The sequence below is a fragment of the Pinus tabuliformis genome, chromosome X (assembly GCF_031772625.1).
Source record: "Pinus tabuliformis cultivar Carrire ecotype Pingquan chromosome X, CPIR1, whole genome shotgun sequence".
Taxonomy (NCBI): domain Eukaryota; kingdom Viridiplantae; phylum Streptophyta; class Pinopsida; order Pinales; family Pinaceae; genus Pinus; species Pinus tabuliformis.
Genome location: NC_142308.1, coordinates 247,064,284 through 247,086,309, shown reverse-complemented (window position 1 = coordinate 247,086,309; position 22,026 = coordinate 247,064,284). Strand labels below are relative to the sequence as shown.

Here is a 22,026-nt window from a genome sequence, read left to right as displayed (position 1 = left end):
CAGGGTGAAAACCCTCAGCTTCTCTTGATATCTTCGAAACCTAAAAATTATTCAAATGAAACATATACAGTAGTAGAAACATAAAGCATGTTCATGATATAAACTTTAAATCATATGAATGAATGAACAATTATGCATCATTGTAAGATTCAAAAACTAATTACAATATAAATAGATGCATAAACACATTTAATATTGGAAATAGAACAACATTCCTTTATTGGAGTTAGCTACAAGTAAAGTGGAGAAATATGACCTAAGTCCTTCTCTGGCTCCAAGCGGAACCGTCCTCCGAATCCGTCCTTTCCCGACCTTAGCTATCTTCCTCCATCACCAATACAAGGATATCTCAAGAAAGATGAAGGATATCTCCAACAAAGAAACAAGGATTTCCTGAAGCTCTGGGGAGTGCAGGAGGCACAGGATTTCGTCAGACTCGATTAGGGATAATCTCACTATAGTATCAATATCTCATATCTTCTCCTTTAAGGCCTTCCCATGGAGTTTTATTTATACTTCTCCAAATTAGTTTTTTCAGTTGGGAAACAATTGGACCACGGACAATAGGAGGTGAGTAACAAGTAAAACTCGTGAACTTTGCCCGAAATTAAGGAGATTTAATTTTTTTAAGTGTTTTAACATATGTACGCAGGTTGGGTATATTCTGACCCATGTGTACACGCTTTTATCACAGGGCAAAGTAACGTATAGGGAATAAAACATTATTTTTTAAATTTTGGACCAAGTCTAGATGGAAGGGTTACCCTAGGCCATAATCAAAGCATGAGATCTACCAAGAGTGGTAAATGGTGCTATAACATTCCCCCTCAAAGAGGCTAATTTTTAAGTCATTGATCTATATTTTCTTACGTTTGTGATATGATTGCATAACACTCAACCATTTGTACTCAAAAAATATTTTTTTTAAATTTCTTTATTTATAAAAAAACATCATAATTACAAGTTTACAATTAATTATTATTAGTAATAAATTATTGATAACTAAATTATTCAAATTTATTTTAGTCTTAAGACATTCCAAAAAATAAACACACATATGCACAATTAATTACGTAAAAACATCAAGCCAGGGGATGTCACATCTTCCCCTGCTTGAATTTGACATTGTCCTAGTGTCTAATCACAATTTTTTTAAACACTTCCTAGTTTTTTAAAATGGAGAAGGATATGCTTCTTTAAAAGCATCCTCCAATTCCCAAGTTTCCGCTTCTAGACTAAAATGTTTCCACTGAATTTTTTATTGTGTTATGTTTCTAATCTGGAGCATGGCTACCTTCCATCTAGAATATGTAGTGGTTCTACTAGGAAATCTCCCTCTAGTTCCACATATACAACATTCCAATCAATTATATGAGATATATCATGTACATACTTCTTTAATAAAGACACATGAAAGACATTGTCTACTTTTATGTTTGTTGGTAGGGAAATTTGGTTAGAAACTGGTCCAATTTTAGATATAACTTCAAAAGGTCCATAGTATCTAGGTGATAACTTAGCACAATTTCCAAGTCTAAGCGTGTTTTTCTTGGGTTTCACTTTTAAATACACATGATCTCCCACATTGAATTCCTTTTAAACCCTTTTTAAATTTGCATAACTCTCTTGGCAGTCCTGTGTTGTTTTCAAATTTTATGTTACCTATTTAACCACTTCTTCCATTTATTTTAACATATTCGACCCCAACTCTAACTGATATTCAGGATGGTCCCAACTTAAAGGTACTTTGCATTTTATGCCATAAAGTACTTCAAAAGGACTCATCTTCAAAGAAGTTTGGTACCCATTATTGTAAGAAGGCTCAACTAAGTGAAGGTAATCTTCCCACTTAGTTGGTTTGTCTATAACATACATTCTTATCATATCATCTAAGATCTGGTTAGTGAATTATATTTTCCCATCGGTTTGAGGGTGATAAGTTGTACTAAAATTTAACTTGGTCCCCATTCCTTCAAATAATCTCTTCGAAAACTTTGAAGTGAATTTAGCATCACAGTCTGAAAGTAAGGTTTGGGAATACCGTGAAGCCTAAATATTTCCTTCATGAAAATTTATGCTATGTTGATAGATTTAAAAGTATATTTAATAGGGATAAGGTGTGCAGATTTACTAAGCTTATATACCGCTACCAAAATTTAGTGATGCTACTTTCTAGTCCTTGCAATTGGGTAATGAAATCCATGGATATGGTTTCCCATTTCCATTCTAAAATTATTAAAGGTTGCAATAATCTTGTTCGATATTGATAAGAATCCTTCACATGTTGGCACCCTAAACACTTAGCCACATAGCTTTTTGTCTTAGATTTCATATTTGGCCAATAATAATCCTTTCTTAACATAGTTATCGGCCTTTGATATCCAAGATGACCAATTGTTGGTTTCTTATGTAACTCATCTAACATAAATGCCTTCAATTCTGATTCATTTGGAAAGTATATTTTTCCTTTAAAAATCAACAAATTTGCATTATTTGCTGAAAAATCAGTTTCATTTTCACTTAATTCTTTAGTTTTCTGCAATTTCTTTTTGATCTACAAGTTTTCTTCATCAAATTTTGTTGTTGTTTTAATCCTTTTAATCAAATATTTTTTCCAATTTGTTGCTAAAAGTGTGCAAATTTGATGTAATTTTCTACTTAAGGAATCAGCATGTTATGAAACCAGCTCAAGAAAAGATAGAAAAGATAGATCAACGCCTTAGAATTCAGCCTCTTCGAGGGGGCAACCTCCTTTACATTACATAAATGAACAATTCTTGGATGATTCAAATGACAAAACCTCCTTTCTATATATAGGAGTCTAAGGAGTCACAATATAATCCAGCCGACCTAACAATAATAATATAAAGCCACAAAAATAACAATAGAGGGATTCTATGGGGCACAGAAATAACAATAAGGGGGTAATAGGGGCACAACAATATAAATAAGGGGTATAACTATAATAGTAATGGGGTAATCACTAATATTATAGGGACCCAACATGCCCCTCTCCTTCAAAAAAGTGTTGTCCTCAACGCTTGAGTAATTCTGGATACTTCTGCATAAAATTCTCATCCTCCCATGTGTAATCTTCAGCGGATAAGTTCTTCCACTTGATAAGATACTCTGAAATTGATCGATTTCGTAGCTGTCGAGTTCTTGTTTTTGTGACTGCTTCCGGTTCCAATATAATTTTTCCTTCCTCGTCAAGTTCTGGAAATATTGTTTGAATTGGGAGCTTGTCGCCTATAACCTTCCTTAAACATGAAACATGGAAAACTGGGTGCAATCGAGAAGCTGCAGGAAGCTCCAATTTGTATGCCATAGTACCAATCTTTTGCAACACCTTGTACAGACCATAATACTTTGGTGATAGTTTATTGTCCTTCTTAGCTTGCTTTAGGGACATTTGCTTATATGGTTGTAGCCGTAGGAATACCCAATCACCTACATCAAAACTTCTTTCACTGTGATGTTGATCTACCTGTTGTTTCATTCTATTTTGTGCCAACACGAGGTTATCCTTTAAGAGTTGGAGGACTTGTTGTTGATGTTCGATGTGATGTTCCGCTGCCTGAACCTTAGAATTTTTTCTTAAATATGATGTGATGGATGGTGGTTGATACCCATAAAGTGCCATAAATGGGGTCATTTTTGTTGCTGTATGGAAGGAAGTGTTATACCACCATTCAGCCAGAGGCAACCATTTGACCCATTGTGTCTGTTTTTCAAATACAAAGCAACGAAGATATCCTTCCAAACATTTGTTTACTATCTCAGTTTGCCCATCAGATTGAGGATGATAAGATGAGCTATGAGCTAACTGAGTACCAAGACAAGAAAATAATTATGTCCAAAAATTTCCAGTGAAAATGGGATCTCTGTCACTTACAATAATCTTTGGGTTTCCATGTAGCTTTTGAACTGTTTCCATAAATGCAGTAGAAACTGTACTGGCTTTAAATGGATGTGATAATGCACAAAAGTGTGCATACTTGGTAAGTCTGTCAACTACCACCATGATGACACTCTTTCCCTCAGACTTGGGTAAACCTGTGATAAAATCCATTGAAACCTCCTCCCAACGTTGGCTTGGAATGGATAAAGGTTGTAATAGACCCGGTGTCTTAATTGTTTCAACTTTATTTTGTTGGCAAACCAAACATTCCGCCACAAACTTTTGAATATCTGATTTAAGGCCATCCCAAAAAAATTCCTTCTTAACCCTGTGGTAAGTTTTTAAAAATCCTGAGTGCCCTCCTAAGGGAGAAGTGTGCAATTCCATAAGAATCTTTTGTTTTAGCTGGGAATTCTTACAGAGGTATAAGCGATCTTTGTACCATAACGAATCATTTTGCCAGCTAAATGTATCAGAAGTACTGGAATCTTGTTGTAGCTTTCGAATAAGTGCCCACACTTCTTCGTCATTCTTCCATTCCTCCCTTGCTTCGTTTATCCAATCTGGTTGGATAATAGAAATGGCACACAACAATGCTTCCACATCCTCATCCTTTCTTGAGAGTGCATCTGCCACCACATTTTGCTTCCCTTTTTTGTAGATGATTTCAAAGTCATAACCCAACATCTTTGTGACCCACTTTTGTTGCTCTTCAGAGGATAATCTTTGTTCTAAAAAGTATTTAAGGCTATCATGATCCGTTTTTACCTTGAAGTGTCTTCCCATTAGGTAGGGTCGCCATTTCTTAAGTGCATGGAGTATTGCCAACATTTCCTTCTCATAAATAGCTTTGCTTAAAAACTTTCCCTTGATTGGACGACTTTCAAAAGCAATGGGTCTTTCATCTTGCATTAGAACAGCAACAATTCCATTTCCTGAAGCATCACATTCCACAATAAAGGTTTTTGTGAAGTCCGGTGTAGCTAAGACCGGTGCTTGGCACATTGCCTCTTTAAGATGTTCAAAGGCCTTTGTTGCTTCCGGAGTCCATGAAAATGAATCTTTCTTCAATAATGTTGTTAGAGGTGCTGCTATTCTCCCATAATTCTTAACAAACTTGCGATAATACCCTGTCAACCCAAGAAATCCTCGCAGATGCTTTATGGATGTGGGGATTTTCCATTCCTTAATGGCTTTAATTTTGCTAGGGTCTACCTTAACTCCTTCATGAGATACAATATGACCCAAATATTCCACCTCCTGGACTCCAAAGAAACATTTGGATCTTTTTGCATATAATTGTTTCTCCTCCAATAGTTGTAGCACCTGTCAACATGTTCAACATGATCCTTCCAAGACTTGCTGTAGATTAGTATATCATCAAAAAATACTAACACAAATTTTCTAAGGAATGGTTTGAAAATTGAATTCATCAAACCTTGAAATGTTGAAGGTGCATTGGTAAGGCCAAAAGGCATGACCAAAAATTCATAATGACCCTCATGAGTTCTAAATGTTGTTTTCGGAATGTCTTCAATCTTCATTCTGATTTGATGATATCCCGAACGAAGATCCAACTTGGTGAAGTAAATTGATCCATGCAATTCATCCAGTAATTCATCAATGACAGGAATGGGGAACTTATCTTTAATAGTGAGCTTGTTGAGCTCCCTATAATCCGGACACATGCGCCATGATCCATCCTTCTTGTGCACCAATACTACTGGAGCTGAGAAAGAACTTTGACTCGGTTGAATTATACCAGCCTCTAGCATTTCTGCAACCATACGTTCAATTTCACTTTTTTGGACATAGGGATATCTGTACGGCCTGATGTTTGGAGGAACACTTCCTGGAATCAGATGAATAGCATGATCATGATCACGCATAGGTGGGAGACCTTTGGGAGTCTCAAATACCTTGGAATGATTGTCCAGGACTTTTTGGAGATCTGGAGAAATAGATGATTCCAATGTGGAAACATCTAGCGAACATAATTGTGCAATTACACCTCTTTGCTCCTTTTTTAGAAGCTTTGTCATGCCATTAGAGCTGATTATCTTTCCTGGTTTCCCTGCAATACCCCTTAATTCAACTTCCTTTCCTTCCACAGAAAATTTCATGAAAAGTTCTTGAAAATTAAAAGCTATTGTACCCAAGGATTGTAGCCATTGGACTCCTAGTACAACATCAGCACCTCCCATTGGAATGGAAAGCATTGGGCTAGTCAATACATATTCTCCCATGGATAGCTTGATATTATGGCACTTTCCAGAGCAATTTATTGTTCCTCCATTTGCAATCATCACTTGACACTCTGGTGCTGGATATAGGAAGCAATTCAATTCTTTTGCTACCCTACAATGAATAAAATTGTGGGTGCTTCCTGAATCAATCAACACTATTACCTTTTTCTTCTTGATTTGTCCTTCTATCTTGATGGTTTGAGGAGTGGTAATTCCCGCCAATGCATTACAAGATATGGTCGGATTTATTTGTTCTTCATCTAGGCTTTGTTCCTGGAATATATCCTCTTCTTTTGACCTTTCTTGCTCCTTTTCTTCTTCCTCTTCACAATCTATGTAGAATAATTTCTTCTCAGCACACTTATGACCTTTTGTGTATTTGCTATCACAATTGTAACAAAGCCCTTTTGCTCTTTTTTCTTCCAATTGTTGTGGTGTCAACCTTGTAGGTTGTGGAAGACTAGGGGCAACAACACTTCCGTCTTTATAGTTGTGAGTGGTATGCTTCCTAGTTGCCATAATTTTGCTTTCCATTTTTCTTGCTAACCTGAATGCCTTCTCTAATGAATCAGGTTCCCAAAGGCGAACATCATGTTGGATATTATCCTTTAAAGACCCTATGAACACATCAATCCTATGCTCCTCTGGAATATCTTTTACCCTTATGTTCAATTTTTGGAACTCCTCAATGTGCTCCATTATTGAACCCTTTTGTTTGAGACTTATCAATTGGCTAAAAAAAGTGTTGCTTTTTGTATCCTCATAATGTGCTATCAATTCTTCCGTAAAAATTGCCCAAGTGATAAATTGTTTACGAGAACAAAGCCATTGATACCATACAAACTGATTTGGTTCCAAATATACAGTTTCCATACGTACCTTTTGTGTGTTTTGCACATTATTGAGATCGAAGAATTGCTCCATCTGTAATATCCATGTGGCGGGATCCTTGCCATCAAACTTCCTCATATCGATTTTTGGAATATGGTGATTCTTCGATCCAACATTAGCGTCTATGGAATCATGATTAACATTTCTTTTGTTCTCATCATGAGTTTCTTTTACTACCTTTTCACCATTAGTAAGTATTTCTTGTAGAAAATTTGTCAAATCTCTCTTCAAATCTGTCATGCCTGTCTTCAAATTTGTGTTCAAATCTATATTCAAATTGTCCATCTTAGCTTCCACGCCATTTATCTTAGCATCTGTTAACTTTTGTGAGCGTGACATTTGTTGCACTTGTTCTTGTAATTTTGATATATCATGTAGCATTTCTTCCTCTTCTTCATGAGTCATGCTAGAGCTTTCAGGTTCCTTACTAGGTGTTTGCATTTTCTTTCCTCGGGGCATCAGTTACCGATAATAATGCTCTACTATGCCCTTTGAATTCCTTCAAAATAAATTTTCAAACCAAGCTTATGCAAAAATTTAAAAAAATCTACACACCTTTTTTCACTTTGTAGGAGCTCGATATTGCCTCTGATGTATCTCTGTATTTTCCAATCATCTAGTTCTGAATTTGTGACCTGTAGTAGCTCTCTGTGTCATCTTTCCAATGCCACCAGTCTGATCCAAATTGGATTCTCCAAGAAAGAGTTATGCACAATCTCCCAAGATGACCTGATTATAGACCTTTCCAGAAGAGTGAAGTTGTATGAAGTGCCACATGTACAATTTTTGATATTTGGTTCTGAAAATGAAATACAAGAAACTACAGTCCGTCCTCTTTCTGTACCTTCTTACAAAATTTCAATCTGATTCCCAGAGAGAAAGTTATGACAATTTTCCCCAGGTCACCTGTTTTGAATGTAATTCAGGAGTCTGCAAAAAGACCAACTTCCTCAGATCATATCTCCGAAACTATCACGCTAAAAGCTCTGAAATTCGGAACCAAGGTTCAACGCGATTTCTTCTCAAATGGGTTTTTTTTGTGACTTCTGAAACGTCACAGAAAAAACGTTATAGCGAAAATTCCACGATGACCTGTTTGGAGCAGCGAAACCCTAGAATCCAAAGCTCTGATACCAAATGTTATGAAACCAGCTCAAGAAAAGATAGAAAAGATAGATCAACGCCTTAGAATTCAGCCTCTTCAAGGGGGCAACCTCCTTTACATTACATAAATGAACAATTCTTGGATGATTCAAATGACAAAACCTCCTTTCTATATATAGGAGTCTAAGGAGTCACAATATAATCCAGCCGACCTAACAATAATAATATAAAGCCACAAAAATAACAATAGAGGGATTCTATGGGGCACAAAAATAACAATAAGGGGGTAATAGGGGCACAACAATATAAATAAGGGGTATAACTATAATAGTAATGGGGTAATCACTAGTATTACAGGGACCCAACACAGCAATTTACTTTCCTTACCTTTAATATGCACAATTTCAAAATTGTACTCACTAAGAAATGTTAACCATCTAGCTTGCCTAGCATTTAAGTTTGGATGGTCAAAAATATATTTAAGACTAACATTGTCTATTCTTAGCTGAAATTTCCTCTCAATCAGGTAATGTCTCCACATTTTTAAATCATGTATTATGGTTTCCAATTGCAAATCATGTGTAGTGTAATTATTTTCATGGTACATTAGTTTTCTAGACTCATAATTAATCACATGACCCTCTTGCATTAAAACACCTCCCAACCCTTCTTTGCAAGCATCAATAAACACAACAAATTCTTTATTAGGGTCTAGGATAGGAGCAGTAGTTAATAATTGCTTTATTTTTTCAAAACTATCCTGACACTTTTGACTCCATAGGAAATTTATCCCTTTTTTGCAAAGAAGTAATAGAATAGGCCAATTTAGGAAAACCTTCTATAAATATTCGGTAGAAACCTGTAATTCCCATAAATGACATAACATTTTCTACATCTTTAGGTGCTAGCCACTCAATAATGGCTTTAATACTTTTTGGATCCACAATAATCCCTTCTTTATACACTATATGCCCCAAATATTGAATTTTTTCTTGATAGAATGAGCATGTGCTAAACTTAGCATATAGATCATTCTTTCTAAGTGTTCGAAGAATAATATGCAAGTGTTGATCATGTTCTTCCTTGCTCCTAGAGTAGACGAGGATATCATCTATAAACACTATGACAAATTTGTCAAGAAAAGGACTCAATACACTATTCATCAAGCACATGAAAGTTGTGGGTGCATTATTGAGTCCTAATGGCAACACTACAAATTCATAGTTTCCATATCTTGTTTTGAATGTTGTCTTTTGTATGTCTTCATCCTTGATTCTTATTTGGTGATATCTTGACCTTAGATCAAATTTTGAAAAGGTTTATGCTCCTTGAACTTGATAAAAAAGGTCATCAATTCAGTGTAAAGAATATTTGTTTTTAATGGTCATTTTTTTCAACTTCCTATAATCAATACAGAGTCTCATTGTCTCATCTTTATTTTTGATGAATAAAACATGTGCACCCCAAGGAGACATAATAGGCCTTATATACTTTCTATCCAACAACTCTTGCAATTGAATCTTTAGTTCCATTAACTCAGGGATACTCATCGTATAAGGAGCTTCAGACACTAAGACAGCTCCAGGAATGAGATCGATAGTGAAATATATATCTCTCCTTGGAGGCGATCCTAGTATCTTCTCAGGAAAGACAACTTTGTATTGTTGTAAAATAAGGTAGTCTTCTAAATATGGTTTTTATTTGGTTTTAGCTAACTCCATGACCTGAACAACAAACATTTTATAGTCTTTGTGAGCACATTTTTTTAGTTGTAAAGCAGAAATCTTCCTCACTGAAATAGTTCTTGACACTCCTTTAACTATGTAGTCCTCTCCATCATCATTAACACGAGTGAAATATTTATCTAAGCGATTCAAAATTACTTTATGGGATTCTAATCAATCCATTCCAATCACAACATCATATTACCCCAGAGGTAACACATTTAGACTCAATTGAGTGTTCATTCAGTTCAAATTCAATAAACAGTTTTTACAGATTTCAGTTACTTTTCTTTATATTCCTGTGTTTGGTTTTACTAACCAAGGTTTGCTTTTTTTTCCTCTTTAAGTTCACATATTTCAATTGTAGTAGGGGAAATTTAACTTAGGGTAGATCCAGGGTCTATTAATATTGAATTGTTTTGTTCAAAAAAAATTCCTTGAACTTCTATCATTATTGATTGATGGTCTTTGTGTCTTCCATCTAATGTTGCGTTGTTTCGTGGAATATAAAGTAAATGTCATTACTAGTTGAAGCTTCTTGCGAGTTATTCACTATACCCCTTTTGTTTTCTCATTTTTGTGGATAGTCTCTCCCCAAGTGATTTTCACTGCAACTCCAACATTTAATCAGTGGTCTAGTTACTTCTGCAAAAAAAAAATTCCCTGCTCCAACTCCTTCTCCACTTTTTTTGTCCAAAATTCCTTGGTTGATTCACACTTCTGCTATAATTCCTGCCTTGGTTACTTTTGGAAAAACTAGCTTCTTGAAATCCTTTTTCTTAGTGTTGAACTTCTCATGATTTCTGGCCATCCAAATTTTTGAGTTGTCACCTTTCTTATGATTTTTAGCAAAACAGATCATACTCATTTTTGCTACACTTTAGAGTAAAAAAAAAATGTACCCCCGCTCCCCATCCCCAAAAGGGATGGGTAGGGGGGGTACATTTTTTTTTACTCTAAAGTGTAACAGAAATGAGTATGATCTTGTTTAAAACACGGTTTTTCCTTTCTTATAGATTCATCCATTGGTTTTTGGGTTATCAAACTCAATTCTTTCTCTACTTGGGAAAGGTAAACAACTAAAAAATCTTTGTATTTTGGCCTTTTCTTCCTTTAAGTATGACACATACCTCATCAAGCTCATAAACTTGTTAACAAACTCATCCATAGTAGATTGTCCCAATCTTAACTCATGAAACTCTCTAGCTTTTTCATCAAAATACCTTTCAATTAGATATTAATTTTTTGAATTATTTCCTAAAGAGTTTCTAAGTTAGATTTTTACTTTTGATTTTTTTAATATCTTTGTCTCTTCCCACCATAAGGTTGGCTTACCAATCAGTTGGTAAGTTGCCAATCTTGCCTTTAAATTTCTTGGGTAATTATACACCTCAAAATATTTGGACATATTGAGAAGCCATGCTTCTGCTCCTTCTTCAGATTCACCATCAAAATTAGGAGGCCTAATCTTTTTAAACTCCCCTTGTAGTTGAGATGTAGTCCTCTTCTTCCTAGATGTGGAAGTACTACTCTCAAACTTCTGTTCTTCTTCCTTATCAAACTCATGAGATTCACTTCCACTAGAAGTTATGGAATCTGTGGTGTTTGTTGTCTCACTACTAGCTCTCTTTTATGAGTTTCAAGTGTTTTCTTACTAACTCTATCATTTTATAATTTCTTCAACAGATAACCATTAATTTCATCTTGTTCTTCTTTAGCCTTAGACAGTCTTTCTTTATTCACCTTTATGTTATATAGGTCTACCTCCAAGCTACGTACTACTTGCAATAACTCTTATTCTTTATTTTCTACATTACTGGCTCCTCCACCCATCATTCCTAATTCAGTATCAGGTTCTTCACCACCTCTAGGTGATCCTACAGAAGTTTTCCCATTGAATTATTCTGCCATACCTTAAACCTTTTAACAATTCTTTGATTATCTGATCACAACATGCATAAGAACAATTATTTCAGTTCAAGGCCCATAAAAGGCCCAATGTTGCAACATATAGCTTGGATACAACTTGTGATGTCCCTCTTTCTACTATATATATATATATATATATATATATATATATCTTAATTTCAAACATTTACCATCATTCGTAATAAAAATTATTAAACTCTCACTTGTATAATATTTTTTTTTGTTGGAATACTGGTAATCTATACCAATCATTATCTATATTTATTTTAATAATTATATGTTCAATCAATTTTTCCAATATTTGTAGGTTAACTTATTCCTTCTCCCTTTGATCACATTTAGATAAATGTTCCTATGCCATTTGAACCATAGTTCTTATGATATACACATTACTTTTCCTATCATATATTTTACATTATATCGGATATGAAAAATTGTTTGGGTTAGCATATGAAACCTATGCACTAATTCGCGATTACTCTTGTAGTTCATACAACATTATTTTTCCTTTCTATATCACTATTGTAATACTAGCAATTGTCCCAAAAGGTACAAAGAGAGGCCGATAGGATTATTAAAAGCAAGAAACCTCTACAGATAGTCAAGCATATACAAAGCTTGCTAGTGACCAAGACAATAACCACCATGACCATCCCGTACCAGCAGATTTCATACTAAAACAACAAAACCAAAACCAAACCATTCATATCAATATATTAAAACGCCTTCATACTAAAAACTCAATAGATTATTGGCAACACACTTTATTTTTTTAAATAAAAAATAAATTACACTGTTTTACATGATAAATGAAAAGCGGATAAATTTGTGATTTGCAAATATTAAAACAAACCACTTACATACGACGAAGACATTAAGTAATTGTAATATTCTTTTCCGCATTGTAATTTAATATTTTAAAATAACCACGCGTTATCTAATCTATTTCTATCTTCAACTTGTAAACTCATTAATTATTTCTAAAATTGCTGTCCACTTATACCATATATAAAACCACCTTAATTAATAATGATAACCCCTCAAGTGAAGGTCAGATCAACAATGGTTAATTTCAAATAAGAAAAAACATTATTTACTTGAACCATGAGAATTGAAAAAGCATTATTTAAATAGATTATATAAACATAAACCATTCCGCAATATCAACATTATTTACTTAGATTATGTCAACATTTACCATTGCGTGTATTTCGAATTAAAAGACATTATTTTTTATTTATTTTATAGGTAAACATAGAAATAAAATCCGGAAGGTAACCATAACCAGATGGAAATAAGGTAGGCCCCGTAATTGTATAGTGCAATTAGAAAGTCAAATTATAATATTCTTAAACCAATACTTATTGTATTCATATGTGATGTTTAATAAAATACAATTAATTTTGTGATCTATAAATAATTTTGTAACTATTTTTATTTAAACATTAATAATAATAATAATAATAATTGAAATGACAAAATATAAAGAGAACCCTTCTTGGGTTTTTCTACATTCAAAGTCGCACCCATGCCTGATCCCACAACAAAATAAATTGTGAATAAGAATTTCAATCAAGGGAACGATCATGGATGATTTTATTATTAACACTTCGAGGAAACCATAACTTTAGGAATTGGATAAAACAATATACATAGTCAATTATATCCTTTTAATGATCTCTTTTTCACAATCATCAACAAATTACCCTGAAAAAGTCCAGAAAATGATTTACCTGTTGAAACCCCACAATTGAGAATATAGACTTTGTTAAGAGGAGCCTCTGGATTAATTTGGGCAACACAACCGACATGCACAACTGTATACTGGCTGAAAGTGGATGTGCCAAGGAAGTGGTAAATGGGTTTCCCGTTGATTGAAAACCTCGACTTCCCATCATTTATCATAACCCCCCTGTCAGTGTTAATTCTTAGAAGATCACACATGTTGCTTTCGTCTGACTTGCAGTGTCTGCATTCTCCACATTCTCCAGTAAATAAGGGAAGCACACTGTCACCCTCCTTGAGGTCAGTCACCCCTTCTCCAAGAAAATTACTGTCTCTTTTCCCTTTTGAAATTCTACATGATGCCTGCTAGTATGACTAATTAATTTTTTTGAAATCCTACATGTTTGCTAGTATGACTAATTAATTTCTTTGAAATCCTGAATGCCTGCTAGTATGACTAATTAACTTTTTTGAAATCCCACACGCCTACTAATATGACTAACTAATTTTTTTGAATACATAGAACTCATTGGCAAGAGCAGAGTGCATACCCAGCTGCTTCATGTCCCAAAATGCAGGGAAAGAGAGGAGTTTGGCCCTGCAACCAAAGCAGTATCAGTATCAGTCATTCCATTTCACTGCTAAAAGCAATATTTGTATGTGTTATACAGTACAGTGCAATTGGAGATGTGTAATTAATATCCTTCCTTAAAATTTTCTTGATGTTTAATGATAATTATTCATAGCATACATTTGCTTCCCAGAAACTTGATGTTTAATGATAATTATTCATAGCATACCTTTGGTTCTCACTTCCATTGCCTATGGAGGAGCCACTTCCACTTCTTCAATCTTCAGAAGCTCCCCTGCACCCCATGCAACAGCAGCTGTAACAAAAGTACAAATCAAAATATATCAGATTTCAAGAAGCATAAATTGCACACATACAGTTTGCATAAATCCAGCTTAACCCTGTAAATCAATTTTGCCATGAAATGATATACATGAAATAAAAAGAATGTGGCAATGACTCCTTGCACTGAACTGAACTGAAGTAGTTACCTTTGCATTTGATAACCTGGCCTGCAGTACATCTCGCCATTTTCCTTTCTGCCCAAACAAACAAACTTACTTTTGCCTTTCGAGTTGGTGTTGCAGGAGGCAGAGATGGATCCTTTAATTTATATTCTACTTCCTTTGAAATTGCCTTGAGTGAATGATGTTGAATTGCTTGGTGATGTAGAATCGTTTTTGATATCTTGACACAGGGTTTGATATCTTGAAAATCGTCTCCACAGAGTTTGGGATTGCCTATAAATGCCTCTCTGAATTTACTCAAGCTACTGAGGACTGTTCCAGACAGTTGATTGTTTTGATAGATTTAGGAAACTAAACGTAAGGTTGGTTAAAGATGTAACGACTTTCCCCTTGAGTTGATTGCTGGATAGATCAAGGTATCTGAGGTTTTGGAGATCACCCATTTGCATAGGTATTTTACCAGAAATATCATTTCCTTTCAAGTTAAGCTCTGTAAGTTGTTTCAAAGACCCAATACTCAACGAAATGTTACCAGAAAGTAAATTTACTTGCAAATCCAATACATCAAGATTATGTAACCCATAAAGCGCATCTGGTATACTTCCTGAAAATTTATTATTGCTAGCATTGAAAACAGATAAAAGCCCTACCTTGGCAATCTCAGATGGAAGCTTACCTGAAAATCTATTACAGTCAATTTGTAGGTTAGATAAATTTCTAGCATTGCCAATATCTTTAGAAATGCTTTCTTCAAAGCTGTTAGAACTGAGATGTAGCAGCGAAACTCTTGGCAATCCCCATTCCAAAATAGAAAATATCAGTTTTTTACCTCAATCATTTCTATTCCAAAATATTTCAGAAATCAAAATAAACCCTACAAATAAAAATGCAAACAAATTAGCCTACCTAGAAGTATGTTCTCTTTTGCATTGCATTTATGCTAAAAGGAAATGAAATGCAAAAAAGCAGGGTGATATTGCATATGAAAATAAATGGATAAAATACAAGGTGATATTGTATATGAGAATAAAAGGATTTGGACTTTTCTGTATATGGTGTTTCAGTTTCAATGCCAAAAATCTGCTAGAGCGGTTAAGAGGAAAGCGCTTAATGTTTGTTGGAGACTCAATAAGTCAAAACCAATGGGAATCCATGGTCTGCATGCTTCAAGCAGTGTTTCCTAGCAATAAGAAAACTGTTAGTCAACAAGCTTCAATATTCAAGGCCCTGGTAAGCTGATAAATGTAGTTTCCATGGATAGTTGTGCATTTGATTATATGGTGAGTAATGAAGTCTTCCAATCTTCTTTCTCTTAAAAGGATTATGATGCCTCTGTGGAGTTTTTCTAGGAGTTTGACACAAGGTACACCATAGTTATTATGATTAAGTTGGATGCAAAGTTGAGTAGAGTTGATATGTAAATATAGGAAATAAATATATAGTATATGGCAATGCCCACCACACTCATCATCAGTGATTCAGTGCAGACAATGCCATGATTTTGAAACAGGGAAGGTAGAATAATTTGATACATTCTCTTGGATTCATAAGATTTCTTGTAAACCTTCTGTGTGCCATTTCAGAATCATCGTTCAATGGTACCAGAGAAAGAGCATACTTCTCATTCATAACTATATTTCAGTAGCATCCAAGAATAGCATAATATGCAATTTTAAATATAGCTGCTAATCTTGCAGCCTGCTATAATTTTATTTATATCTGTTGCAATGTTTGTTTTTCTTGCTATGTCATCTCATTTTGAACTAAAGGAACAGGTGCTTAGGACATTTTCAGGCTATACTACTCACAGGAGGCTTACAATTAAGGCCCGAGTCATAAGAGATGGAAATCTAAGCACTTCATCAAGTTGGAGGCAACCACATGTTTGAGAGATCCAGAGTCTGCAATGAATTCACAGGATCGAGCAAAAGTATGCTAAATTTAAATGTAAGTACTTGTTGGTTGTCAGAATATATTTTCTCACTGCAAGAGGGGAAGTTGACAGCAAAAATTGTCAATTTTGATATAGATTGGATTGCCATGCAGTACCATATTCTTCTACAGTTCGTTACAGTAAGGTTGGAAAATTGTAAAAGGAAGGTGACTTAGCAAAGGCTTTGATGATGTCAACATCATAAGAAGGCCAACATTTCGCTTTGATGTCTTGGAATAGCCAACCATCAAACATGACCTGTAACAAATTTCGAGTCGAGTTGTTTGATCTGCCTTCATTAGATGCCAGATAGTGGCAGGGCCATTGAATTATGAATATTTTGCCCATATGCACCAAACATAATTTACAGGCTGATATAAGAAAAGAATGCACAAGTGCCAGTGTAGGATGTAAAAAAGCTTATCGCATAATTTTTCCAGATTGTCCAAACTAACCATTAACACCCTTCTTATTGATGTTTACCACTTTATAGAGTATCATTCAAAAGCATTATTGGCCATCACAAACTTCCAACATACAATTTTATGATAGAGTATGAATGTTTACATAGGAACCATTTGTATCAGCCTAGAGGTCTTACTTCGCTGCCATGGCCATTTGTTGTCGCTTCAGAAAATATAGCACTTTCATCAGGGTCATAGCAGCAGCTTCATTATTCATGTTATGATGCTCTCTTTCCAAGACATCCTTTTCTCGCTCAAAATCTCTGTGTAATCAGTCAGAAAAGAAAGTATCTAGAGTTGAATCCTAACCTGCCAACAAACAAGGTAACAAGACTATTTATTTTGTATAGATAGCTGAATTCAAAATTTTCTTTTAACTTTTTTTACTTTCATTAAAATATAAAACAGCAACAAATAGCTATTGTTAAAACTCTGATGAGAGAAAAACTTTAGGTATACCTCCGGATGCCTTACATGTAAAATAGTACCAGTGATAGGGCTTTTAAGGGGCAGAGAAACAGATAATGGAGTGATGGCTCCTACAGAATCTGCGAGGTTGATGGTTGTTTCACCAAGGAAACCAAATTGAGAAGAGCCCTGGCAAGTTGCAGAAATTATATTTAAACAAAAGAAAAACAAATCAGAATTGCTTTAATGTTTTTGTGTTCAAGTCAATATAATGGTAAATATTCAATTATTTAAAAAGGATTAAAATGTATGTAAAAGATGAGAAATAGGCAGTACCGTTGATACAACAAGGTTGTACATTTTTTCATGATAATTCCCAGTTTTTGCATCTTGCTCGAGTCTTGTAGTTACAAAAATTGCATCAGACCATTGACAAGTTCCGTTATTGATGGAAGCTCTTCCTGTATTGCTTACGATTTTACCTGTCTCTAATGATATCAGGGATATACTCAACTTGTCATATCCCGGTTGTGGTACCTGAAATGAGCAGGACAATATATGTCCATTGTAGTTTTCAACTATGAAGAAACTGTAGAAGGCTGATCAACACAATGCTAGTTCAAAGTTAATAGAAGTTAACATAGATGCATCCATTCCTCTAGGTATCCTGAATAATCAAGATAATGTAGCAAAACGATCTTGATGACTTGGGTCATGCTCCAAATTGCCTTATTACAAGAAGACAGACGTTAATTAGTTCACCTGTGCTCTAAGAATAGGGTAAACTCAGATTATACAGGATTGTGCTCTAAGGATAGGGTAAACCCTAATTTTACAAGATTGGCACCATTGCAATCAAAGGTCAGCTGTTCTGCTATATTTTCATCTAACATGGTTTTCTCAGGCATGTTCCTGACTTTGTAAATTGTTCTCTGGTCTGGACGTGATATATAATAGGTAAGGAAAAACTATATATTATTTGCACAGTTACTCAAAATGAGAATTCCTAACCTTACTGCAAAGGTTTTTGCATAATTTGTAGCACTATCAAAAATGCAATGCATGAGTTTATCCTTTCAGACACTAATGGAAAACAAATCCATACGTGATAAATGCCGAGACCTGATGCTACGTTTAATAGATTGGTAAGGCGAGTGAACCTCCATTTTGTAACACAATTTATATGCAATTATCCATCTCAGAAGCTACAATTGAAATTCACCTAATCATAACAGCTGGTGAGAACTTGTCCTTGAATGGTTTTGTTTACAATGTTTTGCAAATAGATAAGCAACTTGGTCAGGACACATACTTGAGTGACTTGAAACTGGAGTTTGAACTCAGCTTTGGTCTTGTTCCTTTCAACCCTCCATTTTGCTGCCCTAAACATCCTGCTTCAAATTTTGGAAAAGAAATGTTTAAGGGATCAATCAAGGGAGTCTAAAGCAACACCTTGAAATGTATACACTAATTAGAATGCACAATGTATAATGGTAGTTCAATGCTATCATTTGTTAAAGTCTTGAATGAGTAAACATTGATCAACTGTTACGACCCTTTAGCCAATGTAAAGGATCATTTGTGGAAGTAAATGGTACGTGGGTTGATTGTGAGATTAGAATATATAGGAGATACTCTCCTGTTTATTAGAATTTGCAGTGCGATGCGTCGTCATTATTCTAGTTTCCTGTCAGCAGGTACCAAGTTCAAATCTCCGAGCTAGATGCACTAATCTACACCAAGAAGTTTACTGGATATGCCATGCATCCCTTGGGTTACCTTACAGGTTTTTCCTTGGAAAAAAAACCCATTATCATCATTCTGCTTGGAATTCCTGATTCACATTTATTTTTAGCATATTCAGAATAAAATATATTATTTTGGGCTTATAAAGCATTAAAAATGGTAGCAGAGAATTGGTGATTGATTACATCTACTCTGTAGCAGAGTTTCCACCAAAGTTATTTGACATATGTTTTCTACTTGACCTTCGGGGTTTAATTGAGGTAATCCAGAGAAATCTGACTAAAGAAAAAGGTTTAAATTGGTACAGTGGAGTCTGAGATTTATATGAGCAAGTGTTTAAACCTCCATACAACTGAAAATATACAACAGTAAATAGAGGGAATGATCTCGCGGCCCTTAAATTGATCTTCTAAATGAGCATTCCTGTGAACGATTTAACTTCAGGGCCGTGAAAATATTTACTTACTCTCAAGCCTCCTGTCTTGAATGTCATTTCTGCGGTTCATCTTTCTTTGACGGCACAATACACTTATTTTCCTCTGCAATTTATGAAAATTCTAGCAAGAAACCACAAAAATCCATTAGTTAATCCTGCTCAACACGTGGCCATACTGTCCCTGGAAAAATCCGGGCAGGAAATTACAGAGGAGACACAGGCAAACCTGAGATAAAAAAACAATTTATAATCATTTTTTCAATATTAAACAAGAAATGCGTAATAGGAAAGAAGAAAGAAGAAGACAAATAGGAAAGAAAATTGGAAAAGGAATAAGAGCACTAAAGAAAAGGAATTGCAAGGGGCTCCGACACAAAAAAGAAGCCAAAAAATTCCAATGCTCATTCCGGAAGAAAACGAGATTGCAGAACGCTGGTGATCAAACCCTACGAGCTCTCCCACAAATTCATCTCTACAGGAGCTGCCGAGATCCTTGCTTTGGAGCCAATTTGTAAATATTGGAAAGATTTTACACCCAACCTCCCTGAATTCCATAGGGGTTTTTAGGGTGTTTTCGGCATAGTGCTTGTCTAAATATTCTGCAATTTCATCAGAGTCTTGGATCCATGTTTCCCATCTCTAAACCCTGCGCTTGTGTTTATACCTGTTAACATTTTTTATGAAAAAGGAGAAAACTGAACTTAAATGATGATTCATTTCGAAATGTAAAGAGGTCATGCATGAAGCTGCCATTACTGAAAAAAATAATGATTCACTTCAAAATGTGAAGAGCTCCTGCATGAAGCTGCTATTGATGAACAATTTCGGTGCCTGATAAAGAAATAATTGCAAATTTGCAATATATTGTGGCCAAGACTCGAAACCTTGGAATAAGTGAAAACCTGTAATAAAAATGTGGTGAACAGTTAGGCAGATTACCACTAAACAATCCTAGTCATACTTTTTAATGTTTGTTCAATTGAGTTTCTACACAACATTGACGTGCACCCCTTCTGGTGATGTTTTTTGAGAGTTTATATTTATGCAGCAAGTCTGCAACATATTACTCACCATAAATCTATACAAAATAGATTAACATATTTTCTGATAGTGAAGGAGATATCAGCAAAGCGTTTACCTGTAACAACATAGACTCGTTTACTTGTAACAACGAAGACGATGGTTCTCGAGCTCTCCGCCGATAACAACCCTCCGCCCATAACAGCAATGAAGGCCATGTTCCGCCCGTAACTGAAGGATGAAGGCCATGACGAGTAACTGAAGGAGGAAAACCGTGACGAATATCACGAAATGTGCACAGATGTCAGTAGAGAGCACAGTAGTGGCCCTAAAAAACTGTCCACAGATGTCAGATGTACATTCTCGTCTGAAGGATGCCAGGTGTCAATCTCACAAGGAAAAGAACGACGAAAGTCTGACTCAAAGGAAAGCCTATCGGCCTAAAAATGTCCCTCTTAATGTTATTTATAATCATAACACGGTCCTTCAAACATGCATAAACATATATAACATTTCCACTATTTCGACCATGCCTTTTCTCCTTGGTTTATTGAAAAGTATTATCGATTGCACATATTAATGTTTATATTATGCTTTTGTGATTTATGTGTGGTATTATATTTCAAAATTGTCTACATGTCAATAGATCGTGTTCTCTACATGTCTATATTTATTTAATTTTGGTAAATAATACCACCGTGCTCTAAACGACACTATATATATAATTCACTCATTGTATACTTAGGCTAATTTCTTATGTTTGTAATTTAAACTAAGTAAATAGAGTGATGATAAAAAGATTTAATGCATGCATGTTCAATATTATTCTGTATGCGTACCTACTCTCAAAGTCTACGTAGTTCCTCTTTTTTGAAAACAAAGACACGTTTTCGTCGTATATTATATCGTGCGCCTATTAAATAAATATGCGTTGAAATAATACACACACATATTTGTCTATACATATAGTAATGTATATTAGGCATGATTGGTACTATATTTAGGATATGTATATGCTTGTATATAAAAACATATAAAAAGACTTGTATTCACAATAATTTCTTATCTAGTTTAACAAGCTCCTTTATGTTTAAATTCTCGAATAACGTAAAAGATGTTTTTTCTATATGTTATTGTTCTCTTAAGCATAATATTTAATTTCTTCCTTTTATACTCCTTTGCACAAATTTATAAACAAAAATAATAGAACCATTTTTTTCTACCATTCAAAACTCATAAATAAAATCATAGCTAACTCTTTTCTATTCACAATTCATAATTTTCTAGTAAAACCATAGCTATTTTTTCCTTTTTCTTTTACTGTGCAAAATAAGTAAATAAAACATAGTTATTTCTTATCTTTCAAAAAAACACTATAGATGGAAATATCGACTTGGAATTATTAGTCTAGAAAATTAATAGTTGAGTACTTGGCTCCTCCCAACATTGATACTGCATCCA

The 22,026-nt window shown here is 34.6% G+C and overlaps 1 protein-coding gene and 1 long non-coding RNA gene across 6 annotated transcripts; one reads left to right on the top strand and one right to left on the bottom strand.

Moving 5' to 3' along the window:
• The first annotated feature begins 16,370 nt into the window (after positions 1 to 16,370).
• On the top strand, positions 16,371 to 16,728 carry LOC149139299 (uncharacterized). The gene is made up of 2 exons (XR_016264504.1): positions 16,371 to 16,505; positions 16,588 to 16,728. It is a non-coding gene; the product is annotated as an uncharacterized LOC149139299 (long non-coding RNA).
• Positions 16,729 to 17,164: 436 nt separating this feature from the next.
• LOC149139298 (uncharacterized) lies at positions 17,165 to 20,829 on the bottom strand. 5 transcript variants are annotated; one of them, XM_089448403.1, is made up of 6 exons: positions 20,684 to 20,827; positions 19,576 to 20,447; positions 18,676 to 18,754; positions 17,700 to 17,900; positions 17,415 to 17,552; positions 17,165 to 17,264 (listed from the first exon to the last, which is right to left on the bottom strand). In XM_089448403.1, the coding sequence occupies exons 3-6, from the start codon at positions 18,751 to 18,753 to the stop codon at positions 17,247 to 17,249; spliced, it is 435 nt and encodes a 144-aa protein (XP_089304529.1). In that variant the 5' UTR covers position 18,754; positions 19,576 to 20,447; positions 20,684 to 20,827; the 3' UTR covers positions 17,165 to 17,246. The 5 variants fall into 5 exon arrangements, with proteins under 5 accessions (XP_089304529.1, XP_089304531.1, XP_089304532.1 ...); XM_089448405.1 differs by lacking the exon at positions 18,676 to 18,754 and having other exon boundaries at positions 20,684 to 20,829; XM_089448406.1 differs by lacking the exon at positions 18,676 to 18,754 and having other exon boundaries at positions 19,576 to 19,666; positions 20,684 to 20,826.
• Positions 20,830 to 22,026: the final 1,197 nt, after the last annotated feature.

Bases quoted from the DNA above. Each gene is read 5' to 3' on its own strand.
- LOC149139298 (XM_089448403.1), bottom strand. From the start codon at position 18,753: ATGTTTAGGGCAGCAAAATGGAGGGTTGAAAGGAACAAGACCAAAGCT. The intron at 17,901-18,675 runs GTATGTGTCCTG...TGCTCATTTCAG, and splicing joins TCCAGTTTCAAGTCACTCAA to GTACCACAACCGGGATATGA. The intron at 17,553-17,699 runs GTACTGCCTATT...GCAACTTGCCAG, and splicing joins ACAACCTTGTTGTATCAACG to GGCTCTTCTCAATTTGGTTT.